Here is a 12952-nt window from a genome sequence, read left to right as displayed (position 1 = left end):
CGAGTTTCAGTCCAGTTACAGTCGAGTTTCAGTCCAGTTACAGTCCAGTTACAGTCCAGTTACAGTCCAGTTACAGTCCAGTTTCAGTCCAGTTACAGTCCAATTTCAGTCCAGTTACAGTCCAGTTTCAGTCCAGTTACAGTCCAATTTCAGTCCAGTTACAGTCCAATTTCAGTCCAATTTCAGTCCAGTTACAGTCGAGTTTCAGTCCAGTTACAGTCCAATTTCAGTCCAGTTACAGTCGAGTTTCAGTCCAATTTCAGTCCAGTTACAGTCCAGTTTCAGTCCAGTTACAGTCCAGTTTCAGTCCAGTTACAGTCCAATTTCAGTCCAGTTACAGTCAAGTTTCAGTCCAGTTACAGTCAAGTTTCAGTCCAATTTCAGTCCAGTTACAGTCCAGTTTCAGTCCAGTTACAGTCCAATTTCAGTCCAGTTACAGTCCAATTTCAGTCCAGTTACAGTCCAGTTTCAGTCCAATTTCAGTCCAGTTACAGTCCAATTTCAGTCCAGTTACAGTCCAATTTCAGTCCAGTTACAGTCAAGTTTCAGTCCAGTTACAGTCCAATTTCAGTCCAGTTACAGTCAAGTTTCAGTCCAGTTACAGTCCAGTTACAGTCGAGTTTCAGTCCAATTTCAGTCCAGTTACAGTCGAGTTTCAGTCCAGTTACAGTCCAGCTACGATCCAGTTACAGTCCAGTTTTAGTCCAGCTACGATCCAGTTACAGTCCAGTTTTAGTCCAGTTATAGTCCAGTTACAGTCCAGTAACAATCCAGCTACAATCCAGTTACAGTCCAGTTACAGTCCAGTTTCAGTCCAGTTACAGTCCAGTTACAGTCCAGTTTTAGTCCAGTTATAGTCCAGTTACAGTCCAGTAACAATCCAGCTACAATCCAGTTACAGTCCAGTTACAGTCCAGTTTCAGTCCAGTTAAAAGTAATTAGCCCAAGACAGATTGGTCATATCTGTGATTCAATCCTCCCTCCGTCCCGAGCTGCATAAGGAGACCCTCCACGCTGATCACATGGGAACATGAGCGCTATATTTGTTGTTCATGTAAGAAAATAACTTGAAATTTGGGGGATTTGGTGATTCAGGGGCCTGAGTTTGTTTTTCTGACCAAAATATGGTAAAATGTGTGTAAAACAGGCAAAACCAAGAGAAGCAAATGTCCAAAACTCTCGAAAGACCTGCAGCTCTGCATGGAGGTGAAAATAGCGTGATGCTTCGTGTCCATCACTCAGCCTTGCAGGCTCTCATTTTTGGCCTTGGCTCCGACATGTAGCCATTAAATGAAATGCTTTTCTGTGTTGTGTGTCGCTCAGACTACCCTCACGGTATCCGGCTGACGTCTGCCAACCCCGGAGGAGAGAGGAAGGTGCTGATCGTCTTCACAGCTCCGAGCCAGCAGGACCGAGCGCGCTTCACTTCTGACCTCCGAGAGAGCATCGCCGAGGTGCAGGAGATGGAGAAGTACAGGGTGGAGTGTAAGTGTTCGGACGGACATGATGCAGCAGCTGTAGCGAAGCTGCAGTCGCAGCATTACTCACATCCTGGCTACAACAACTTGGCGCAGTAAATGATGAGCAAATTAGTCCTGAAAGTCTCGGCAGGAGTTTTATTGCAGGATCTCCTGAGCAGGTTAACTTCCGGACATTTCTGTCATGTGATTTTACTGTTTACCTTGTTTTTAAGATCTCAGAAAAGGTCTAACAGAACAGAAAGGTGCACACATCTCTATGAGTAACTGTGTTTTCCTCTGATGACATAAGCAAAGGGGTTAAACAAGAAAGCGTTTAGTCTCCTCCCGTCTTTCAGGTGTAAATGGATGATAAATGGATGCAGAGCAGGATGCTAGTGGCTTTCTGTAGCGCCAGCTTTGCCTTTAAATGAGCATTTTCTGACTTCTCTCCTGTATTGTCCTTCAGCTGAGCATGATGTTGAATGCTGGTCCTTATAACTGATGACCAGTCTGATCACATAGACATGTACAGACATTGTGCACAAGCACGTGCACAGACACATCAATGCAGTATAAAAAGACTTCAAGCACTCTGTTACTCTCTGATGCAGAAAAGGTGCCATAACTTTTTCATAAATATTTCACTTCTGCAGACATTATTATGACATTTTTCTTTATTTTTAATCTTATTTGGCTTTTTTTTTTTTGAGCTATTGTATAAAAATATGTATTTTAAAAGTATTCAGTTATATGTATACAATAGATTTATGATAATAAAACACAGTTGTACTCCTTTCTGTAGCATCACACAGAAGGCATGCTTTAGCTCTTTATGCATATTTATGTTTGATATCCACTGTGGTGGACATCCATTTAGCAGCTGTTTTATATGCATGGATGAGGATGGCATTGTAAAAGATTCACATATATAATAGTATCCAGAACTGTGTTGGATGACTCGCTGATGCCCACTGAAGTGGGTAATTTACAGATATATGCACACGTATACTGGGAAGCAGCCGGTAATTGCTGTCCTCTGTAGTGGACACCATGCATAAAGGGTTAAAGCATGTCCTCTGTACACGAACCCTTTTTCGAACTTAAGAATCTTATTTTATTTGTTTGTTGTAAACAATATTTGTTTAAAAAAAGTCCTTTTTTTTTAGTTCAAAACTCTTTTTTTAGCAGGAAAGAAAAGCAAGTATGTGGAAACTTACGGCTTGTAAAGATGCTTTCTCATGTCCAGATGCATGTGCAGGATCGCTGCAAGCAGTATGCTTTCATTATTGAGTCCATTTAATAGCAGAATAGTTGTATTAAACAGACACAAGTGCATTTGATGGAATAAAAACAAGAGAAACACAGAAAATATTAAATCTTTTCTTTTTTTTTAAGATATTATACAAACCCTGCATCAACCTCAGGTTTAATTTCTCTCATCGTCCCTCCATCTCCCCCTCCAGCCGAGCTGGAGAAGCAGAAAGGTGTGATGCGTCCCGGCATGCTGGCAGGACCCAGAGTCATGGGTACGCCAGGGGGCGGAGCCAGCTCAGGGGGAGGTCCTATGAAGAGCGATGTGGTGAACGGCACCCTGGGTAGGCCAAGCCTTGATGACACGTACGCCTCAGTGGACGGACTCAAACGTACGGCACTCAGCTCCTCCCTCAGAGACCTCTCAGAGACAGGTGAGTTCTCATGCAATCATTAGTTCCACTTTACAGCAACGGTTCTGGTTTTTCCAGCGCTGCTCAACTCTCCGGTTTCATGATTTTCTGAGTCAGAACCAACCTGCAGCTGTGCTGTTATGCAACACATTAAACAGACATTAAACAGTGAAGAGGTGGAAATTTAATCTGATGTTCTGGTGTCGTGTCTCCACCTGCTGGACATCTGCAGGAAAAGCATCATAAAACTCATGATCGCTTTGAAAGATGCTCTTTATGCTCATCTCAGTCAATCAGTAATAGCAGAAGCAGATAAAATGATCAATATGAGAAAATTTCTGAAGTCTGGTCCACGTCACAAGGTACCATGCAAGCCAAGTGGGAGTATTATGGGTACTTTCTAAGGTTTCATCAAGTTGTGCTGCAGCTACATTTTTTGTTTATGAACTTGGTCTAATCTAAACTTTTCAGGAATTTTTTTAAAATTAATATTAACTGTTCCATAACATTTTAGTATCTGATGGTAAAATGAATCAAGGCAATAATTATATGCAGTAGATATTGAAATGGTGATTTAACTTGTAAAAAAGACTATTTAATCACTTTTCCTTAGCAGATGTCATTATTATAGTCGTTTACTAAAAATTTAAACAACAAAAAAAAAAACTTTGCAGAGTTTTAGTAGGAATCACACGTAGCTGAGGTTAGCGTGTGGTTAGCTTAGCTTAACATGACAACCGCATGCTTGAGGGACAAAATCAGCCAGTTAGAGACAGCTTTATCTGTTTGTTTAACAAAAGTGAAAATACCACAGTTTGTGTCACATGTGTCAGAACAAGTGATTGTTAACAGCTTCATTCTGATTGGCTAACAGGGAAGCGAGGTCGTAGGAACAGTGTTGGGTCACTGGACAGTACTATTGAAGTAAGTTTGGTGGGGGGGCTAAAATCATGCATGACTTCCCCGCCGCTGCATGTCCGCTCCACTGCATGTACGTGGTGTCATAAAAGCTGAATGAGTTTCTGTAAATAATGAGCAAAGAAATATGGAAAGCTAAAAGTGTCGTAATTTTCCTTTTTTTCCTCTGGATTCACACGACACTGATGCCCGTATCACAACTGCTGACTCATATAGCTGCTGTTTGCTGTCTTTTCATACCCATCATACAGCTGATCAGACCATGTCTGTGTCCGATGTTGACCCATGTTTCAGTCTTTCAGTTCCCTCTAGCAGGTGGTGTACCCCAGGGGTCCATGTTAGTGCCACTGGTTTTCACTCTGTACAGTTGTACTTACTAAATAAATCAGACGGTTAAAATCCACCGGAACTCTACTTAAGTGTCCAAGTGACCTTAAAATCTGGCTGAAGTCAAACTTTCTTAGTTTGAATGAGAGTTAGAAGGAAGTGATTTGGTTTGGAAGGTCAGATCCACTTGACATTCCTGGACCTTTGGCCTCATCCACACCTCTGTTATGCCTCTTTTCACGAGTATCAGCTTGTTTCAACTCGACTCGCATCATCTTGTCTCGGCTTACAGTTCAGTACCAGGTCTAAAATGAGCGGGGTTTGTGTGAAATCGCTGTGACGTCACTGTTCTGCATGACAAAAGTCTATAACAACACCTGGAATATGTGCTACTTGGTCTGCGGCTAGTTTTCAGGAACAAAATAAGAAAAGAGAGCAAGAGGCGGTGCCAAGCAGCAAGACAAAATGCCTTGGAGAAGCACAGGAGAGTTGTAGAAGCCATGCAGTTTTAACAGACTCTTGTTGCGCCATTGCTTGTCACCTTGTGATGTAAACAACTTGCGAGTTGGAGTCGCTCTTCCAGTGATGTCACTCCCTGACCCTAACCTCTGATTGGCCCCTGACCAATAGTGGCATGCAATCTGGCGACGTCACATACAACCCAACTCAGCTCGCTTAGAACCTGGGCTGAGGAGTTACAACACAAATAACCGGTAAATGGGTACAAAAGCCTCGTGGAGGCGAGTTAAGCAGAGACAAGCTGATATTAATGGAAAAGGGCCATTAGAGCTCTGCAGTCACCTGACCAGTTTCTCTGAGATGCTCCAGGATTAAGTCGAAAACTCTGAAGGGATCGACCTTTTAGCTGCATCGAATGTGTGGAACAGTTTGGACATCCTAGATGGACCGCTCAGACCGCAGAGATAAGTCACAGCTTAAGCCCCTCTTCTTCTACTTGGCTTTCAACTCTGCTCTGCTGGTTTACCTTGGGAGCATAAAATGGTTCTGTCCTGGCTTCATTTCATATTCTGTCCCTTTTTGCTTTCCATAGAGCTTCTCGGCTGCATGCTGTATTTTAAGTGTTGACTAATAAAAGATTGAGGAGGAATCAATGATAAAGGAACTGTTCAAAGAAAAGACCGTCCTCAAAATCGTGGTTATTAGTTCAGTTAAGAGTCGCGTTGAAACTGGAGTCTATCCCAGCAGTCATCAGGTGAGACCGCCGGTCGCCAGTCCATCACATTTTACGGTCTTTATTCTGCAAAACCTAGAAAATCTAGAAGTTCTTGCATGTCTTCTGATCTGCATGTTGAACGAATTAACACACTTTTTTCTTCCTTTTTCTGTCTTAGAAAACTAGAAATCGTGTCAGAAATTCTGTTTTCAGTTCATTTAATGTCAAATTAAATGTTTTTGTGACCTAAACATGAAACTTCCCTGTCAGGTCGAAAGACTAAATATCAACATTGCTTTGCTCTTGTTTACATTTGTGTAATTTCTAATTGAACAACATCTGATTGGATTTTGAGGGTTTTTTGACGAGTTTTGCAGGTTTTTGATCATCGAGCCTGAAAACACAGAATTTCAACCTCACAGTACCAGCCGAAATGAGGTTCTGTATATTTCATATGCTTGCTCTTTGTTTAACCAGACAACTAAGTTAGCGTCCGTGACAGGGAAAAGGCATCTTTAAGCGTTCCCTGCTCCTTTTAAGACGTCTTTGAAGACAGAAGGTTCATGTTTAATAAAACACTGTAGATATTTACTCGCTCTGTATTAAATCTGTTTTCTTCTGTTCCTTATTTTCTGTCTTCTTTTCTTGCCACCTCTCCTCTTCGCAGGGTTCCATTATTAGCAGTCCTCGGCCTCATCAGCAGCGCCCCCTGCCTGCTGGAGGTCTGTCTTACAGCCCCATGATGGTCCCTTCCTCTCCAGCAGCATACCGGCCACACCGCCCTACTCAGAGCCCCGGTACAGGGGTGGGGGGTGGGCCGGGGCTCTGTCACAACCAGGGAGGGGTCACTACGTCCCCTCTCGCGAGCGGGGTAGGGGTTGGGGTCGGAGGAGGGATGGTGAGTGGGGGCGTCCAGACTGGAGGCGGTCGGATGGGAAATTTCTTAGCCAGTCGCAGAGGCAAAGTTCCTGGTCCCCTGACGATGACATCACCGCCTCCTCAGGGTCCCCCGAGTCCACTGATGATATCATCACCCCCCCACTACCCCGCCCCCGCCCCTCCCATCCCCCACCCATCCTCCCCTTCCCCATGCCCCTCCCCATCGCCCAACCTCGGGCAATCGGACCCGGGAGGAGTTGGAGGGGGAGGCGGTCCGGGAGGGGTACCATCCAAGCTCCAGGCTTTGCACGCCCAGTATTGCCACGGCAACAGTGGAGGAGGCGGAGTCAGTGTTACTGGGCACCAGCAGCAGCAAACCCCACCCCCACCGTACCACCACCACCACCGCTACCACATGCAGAGCGTCCCACAGCACCATGTCCTGTCTCACAGGTTCTCCGCCCCCCGGCGGCAAGCCCCGCCCGGCTGCGCTCCCTCTCTTACCCAGCATCAGAGGCTGCAACATGGCGCCACCCAGCACCCCCGCTACAACATGGCCTCTGGCTTCATAACGCCCCCGCCGCTGTCCCCACACTCCCCCATCACCCCTACTACCCCACACGGACTTTACCACTCGCACCCCATGGTAGGGAGGCCAGGTGGAGGTGGCAAGCTCCCACTGACCATCTCGCACTCCCAGCCCCACCCACACGCTCACACACACTCTCACAACCACGCCGTGCACACACACTCCCCGCTCAGCCCCTCCCCGTCCGCCTCCCCCTCCACCCACTTCATCTTCTCCACCCCACCGCCCCAGACTCCATCAGCGCGCCTCGTCACCCAGACCCTTCCACAACCCTATACGCCTCAGTACCCACCCCTCTCTTCCATCCCACCTCCCCCTCCACACTCACCCTTACCTCCCCCATCGACCGCCCCGCTCTCCCCGCACCCACCAGGGATGGGACAAGGCGGCGGCCCCAAGTCGAAGCCCGTCAGTCGGATCAGCACGGTCGTGTGAGGAAGCCCCGGACATTAGTGCGCTACCCTGCTGTGAGCCGCCAGGGGGCGGTAGCGAGGGGGAGGAGGAGGAGGAGAGGGGGAGGACAGATGCAGGTGTATCAAAATGGCCACCTGGTGAGGAGGAGAGCGCTGAGAGCGGGGAAGAGGAAACTACTCAGCCTGTGTTACTTTCACATCCACTTTCCTCACAAGTAGAAAGACTCTCACACACACCGAGCTGTTTATTGGCCAACTTGCTCCCTGCAGGGAAAATCCTCCTGGAAAATCAGCTTTTTCCAGTCACATGACCATGAAGGAAAACTTCCATACAGTCCAGTTGTCTTAAAAAATGTCCTCATCTTCCCTTCATAGTGCCCTTTGGCAGTGGGCTGGGACTCCAGAGGACATGTTTGTAGTTCTTCGCTGACAGACAAAGTGTTCATGCCATGTTGTGAGTACAAATTTTTATCTTGCTGTAGAGGACAAATGGTTCAGGGACCAGTCGGGAAGGGATCAGTGCCTGAGAATAAAACACAAGGGTTAGCGCCTGATGCTAACGTGATGTACAGGGTTGGTTAAAGGGAAAGTTAGGGTTTTACAGAGGCCTGATAGCAGAACAAGTCCTGTAAGTATATTTCCAAAAACCACAGTAGTCTTACACCACCTCATTGGCAAAAAAAAAAAAAAGGAGCACTTGTACTATTGTTTTGGTTATTGACATATTTACAAGCCATGAGGCAGAAAGAGACGTGATTAGCATTAATATGGTGCAGTTTCTGTGTCTTAGACAGGCGTGCATGACCTGTGCAATAGCTAATGATTATCAGTGTGTCTATGGTTAAAATCCTTTATGCAGGGGGAGGGATTCGTCGTGGTCTAAAGCCCCAATCCAGAGTTTATTTCAGATTATTGAACTTTACTCTGTGTAGAAAATAAACTTTCTAACACCTTTAAATAAGCCATCAAAACAAAAACTACAGGTGTCTTTTAACTTGGTGTTTTTGCAACAATAACTAAAAGCCTTCGATGTTTGTGGATTACAGGGTTTCAGCAGGGGGCGCTATACTGTTGTTTTGGATTGGGACTTATTTATTCCTGAAAATTTGGGCTTTATTTGTAATAAGACTGTGAATGCTCTTCCCCCTTTAACAAGTATCCCAGTATTTATGAAAGTGTAAGCCTGAATCTGTCAGAAACAATAACGATATCTGTATTTTATGCTCCGTATTGTACGTGACCTTCTATGTTGCCAGAGAAGGAGATTAAGCTGAAAGGTGCCAAACAGGGAAATAAAACCTTTAGTTTGACTGACTTGTCAACCGCAGATGAAGACAGGGAGCTGCAGGAACTAAACTCATTTTTAATTCAGGTTACTTTAAACAAATTGTAACTAATACTTTAACAGCTATGTAAACAGAACTGGGTGGGAAATTCGATTTAAAAAGGGAATATTACGTTTACAAAGTTCAAATTAGGACCAAAAAAAAAAAAAAAACGTAATAAGGAGAAGGACTCGATCAGGGACCCCTTTTCAAGAACTGCCAAAGTCTTTAGGATGTTTTTTTTTATTATTTTATTTCTTCATCCTAATGTTTAAATAAAGAAATTATTTAAACTTTTTTGTAGTTATTATGCATGTGTCCTTGGTTTTCCACTTAAGGAGGAATAAATCCAGAGAATTGGGGGTTTAAAACATTTTGGAGTCATTTAGCTTTTATCCAAACGGAGGACCAACGTTGAAGCTTTAATAAAACAAGAAATTACAGTAGAAATATTCAGCCCAGAGTTTGTTTGAAGGGTAGAATAGAAGGATAACAGGGAGTCACTCTGGCTGGGTGTGCTACGATGCTGGAGGTCTTATTTCTAAAAGGGACTGGTCCCGCCACATTCTGGACCATCTGTAGAGGTTTACTGGGTATGTTTGACCTGCTAACCAATTTAGCACAAAAAGTCAGCAAATGAGTGTTTGGTGGATTGTTTCTTTGTTGTAATAATACTTCTTGGTAATAAATCCTACACCATTGTTCATTCATAAATGGAGCCATATTGGTGAGAACAATGGGTCTGTGGGATGAGCAGCAGAGTTGAGTATGTGGGTCGCATGGCGATCGTGTCTGCCAATGCCAAGCAGCTGATTCTGATATAGACGTGTGTTTTGAGCATCTGGTATTCCAGCTGCAATCCAAACAAAAAAAACTTACTGGTAACGAGTTTACACGATGACACAGAAGGAGACAGTAAGACGTGAAAGCAGAGAGAACCCACCTTCAAAGAAAACCAGATAACTGTATGATCTTGCAGGTGTACTGGAAGCAATGGGCAGCTGGCTCTGACCCAGTAAAGCAGATCCTCCCAGAACCCTACAATATAGAGCTGCTGGTGACAGGTGTAGACATGGAGTGTTAACTGGGTGGTAAGCAAGGTAAATCAAATCAAACTTTATTTCTGAAGTGCTTTTCATGCGTTGGGCAACACAGAGTGCTTTACAAGATAAAACCATAAAGATTAAGAATAAACATTCACACAAAATAAGTTCATGACAGGACATTTAAGATCATCAAACATGTACAAGTTTAAAACAAATGGCTCCCATGCAGGTAAGGATGTCCAGGCGCTTCTCTGATCTTTGTTCCCTCCAGTGGAAAACAAGCCAAGTCCAGAATCCAGAATCCAAACCCAGAGTCATGATGTTTGTTTTTCATGTAGCCTTTAGTTCTTCTTTCCTGTTTTACTTTGGATTTGTGTTTTCTGTCTAGCCTTGTTTCCCGCTCAGTTATTCATCTGGGTTCGTTTACTTCAGTCCCTTCAGTCCAGCTGTGTCCTGTTTCTGGTTTTTACTTTTCATTACTGGTCCGTTGTACGTTAGCTTGGCGGTTTATACTTCTTCCTCGTTGCTTCTCAGTATTTTCTCTGCCTCTCCGTTCTGCACTTGGCTCCACATCTCCACGCATCCATAGAACAATCCAAGATCTAAACAACAGTAAACAAAGCCTCAGTCTGAGTGGAGCAAGTTTTTATTCCACTGTTGTGTAAAAACTTTTGGGGTTTTTTCTTCAAATATGCAAACTAGATGACGTGTAAACAGGCCCCTGAGGGTCCATCAGCACACACGTGTGACCTCAGGTTTCTTCAGATGACTTCTCAACATTACTGCAGGCCGACAAGCTGAAGAAACCTTTTGGATGGGAGGAGAAACGCTTTAAAGAAGTCCAGTTGCTTTCCAGTCCAACTCTTAGGACACCCAACATGAGAATCAGCTGGTTGGCCTTGATGGAGGCGCCCTGTCATGTGACTCACATACTCAACTCTGCTGCTCATCCCACAGACTCATAATCCTCACAAACGTGGCTCCATTTAGAAATAAACTGACTTTGCAGTGGTGTAAGATTTATTACCAAGAAGTATTATTACAACAAAGAAATAATCCACCAAACAACTCATTTACGGACTTTCTGTGCCACATTTTACATCCGCACTAAACATAACGGCCTCTACAGGATTTCACTGTATTAAATGTCTTTAATTCAATCAAAACTAGACGGTTTTATGTCTCTAATTATAAGTTCAGGTCTCAATATCAACTTTCAAACAACCTGTGAATTGATTCATTTTTAAAAATCTGACAAATTGTAGGAAGTTCTGATTTCCCACCCAGTTCAAACTGCGTCTGTGTCTCCGCTGCACATGAGGGGCGTGAAGTTTGATTTGCAGTGTGATGCTTCAAAATGGAGAACAAGGTGCCTTCAGACACAAAGATGGTAAAATACATGATTATCATGAGAAGTAAAACTCAACTGAGACAGTTCAGCATGCAAATCCAAAACATTTGTTGATTGTGTCCATTAAAAAGTGCAAACAGGAAGCCATTCACTGCATCTGTTAAAAACCATCACTCAAAGGAACCTGAAACCTGGACCTATTTTCATCTGGAAGGACATGCTAACACCTCGCAGGACTGGAGTGTAAATCCTGTTTCACAGTCACACAACAGCAAGCGAAATCCTCTTGAGCCAACTCATTTTTACATGTTTTTATTTTTGCACTTGGCAATCAGACCTTCGTTGTCAGTATTAAAGGTTTTTCCTACGTTTTTCCTTCTTTCTTTTCATTTAAAGAGATTGCAGCACATCTGGAAAGGAAACCCACGATTTTCTGACAGAGCGTTCTTCCACCACCTGAACTATTTTTCCACTCAGATGGAGCTGTCAGTGCTGACTTCATTCAGCTTCACGTTACCAGCTTTTAACTGTTGGATGTCTGCAAATGACTCTGATGTTCTGGATGCAAGCGTCACCGGCACATGTTTAGCTTCCCTGTGATTACCTGAATGCACCACCTGTAGATATCTCCTGTACAGTGTGTTCTGTTTTCAGTGGGGCCAACAGCATTGATCTGTAACTGAGGTTCAGAATCGCTTGAATTAACAACATTTCTGCTCTAGAAACCAAAAGTTCATCCGGGTTCTTCAGAGCCCTTTGACTTTTTAGAGTTGAGCTTCTGATATAATTATCAATATTGTTGTGTGACAAGCTTCGACTAACATAACGTACTCCTTGGGCTGTTTTGTATTTTTAGCATTTTTGATTTTGTTTCGTGCTTGAAATGTGACATTTTTTTCCTTATTTTCCTGATTTTGGGAAAAATCTTTTAGTCAAATCTTTCTTAATTTTTTAATGTTTACAACAAAACAGCAGTTTTCTGTGACTAAAAACCAGCTGGTTCTTATCCTAAAACACAATTATAATCACTTTCACTCAACTCGCAGCATGCACACACACCTGCACCAAGCCTCTCGCCAACACTGGATCTGTTCCAGCTGCAGAAACGCTTCGCCTCGTTGCAAGGGCCTTGCTCACACCACAGTCCAGACCAAACAACTGAAATAAAGGCATTTTCCTGGATCAAACCTACCTCGTGAGTAGTTCACAGCAAGTCATTTAGTTTCGGCGCTGGCCCAAGACGAATCATCCTTGCTGAAGTTTAACACCCATGTTTCTGCATGTTGGTCATAAATGATCAAATCAGGCAAATCTCCAGTTTTTACTTCATCTTCCTGCAACCAGACTCTGGTTTCAGTTTCACTTGCAGAGAACTTGAACCGTCCTGGTCATCCACCACGTTAGTTATTCCAAACACCAGCAGCGCTGGAACTTCACAGGGTTTTTCTGACTGAACATGGCTTCCTGAGAGCAGGAGACCAAACATACATTCAGCCTTAACTTTGGCTTCTCGCTGAGTCACTGAACATCCATCTTTAGTTTTTGTGGCCTGTAGGGAAACTATGAGATCATTTGTAATTTGACAGATTCTGCAGAATAACCAGACTTTCTTTTGTCATATATTTAGATTTAATTCTTTTTTGTTTGTTATTTTCAGTTAAATCTTTGCTATTTTGCTGAAAGCTCATCATGCAACACTTTTCATTCTCTTATGTAATATTTTTATTTAGTATTTATGTCTGATTTGACAGATTCAAGGCTCTGCAAGCGCATTTTCAGAGAAAATAAACTGAAACCAGCGGCTGA

At 43.7% G+C, this 12952-nt stretch overlaps 1 protein-coding gene across 1 annotated transcript in view; it reads left to right on the top strand.

Annotated features, from left to right (window-relative positions):
• The window catches only part of LOC306755181 (IQ motif and SEC7 domain-containing protein 2-like), a gene marked incomplete at both ends in the record, with an annotated part of 225436 nt that extends 217990 nt beyond the window's left edge, over positions 1 to 7446 (top strand). The window contains 4 exons of the mRNA XM_079239472.1: positions 1324 to 1485; positions 2924 to 3145; positions 3999 to 4048; positions 6211 to 7446. Coding sequence (XP_079095598.1) covers positions 1324 to 1485; positions 2924 to 3145; positions 3999 to 4048; positions 6211 to 7446 — 1670 coding nt within the window. The remainder of the gene's footprint in view (positions 1 to 1323; positions 1486 to 2923; positions 3146 to 3998; positions 4049 to 6210) is intronic.
• Between the last annotated feature and the right edge of the window lie 5506 nt (positions 7447 to 12952).

This window comes from Telmatherina bonti (assembly GCF_933228915.1).
Source record: "Telmatherina bonti genome assembly, chromosome: 4".
Classification (NCBI taxonomy): domain Eukaryota; kingdom Metazoa; phylum Chordata; class Actinopteri; order Atheriniformes; family Telmatherinidae; genus Telmatherina; species Telmatherina bonti.
The sequence above is the reverse complement of the archived record's forward strand: the minus strand, read 5'-3'. Positions and strand labels throughout refer to the sequence as shown.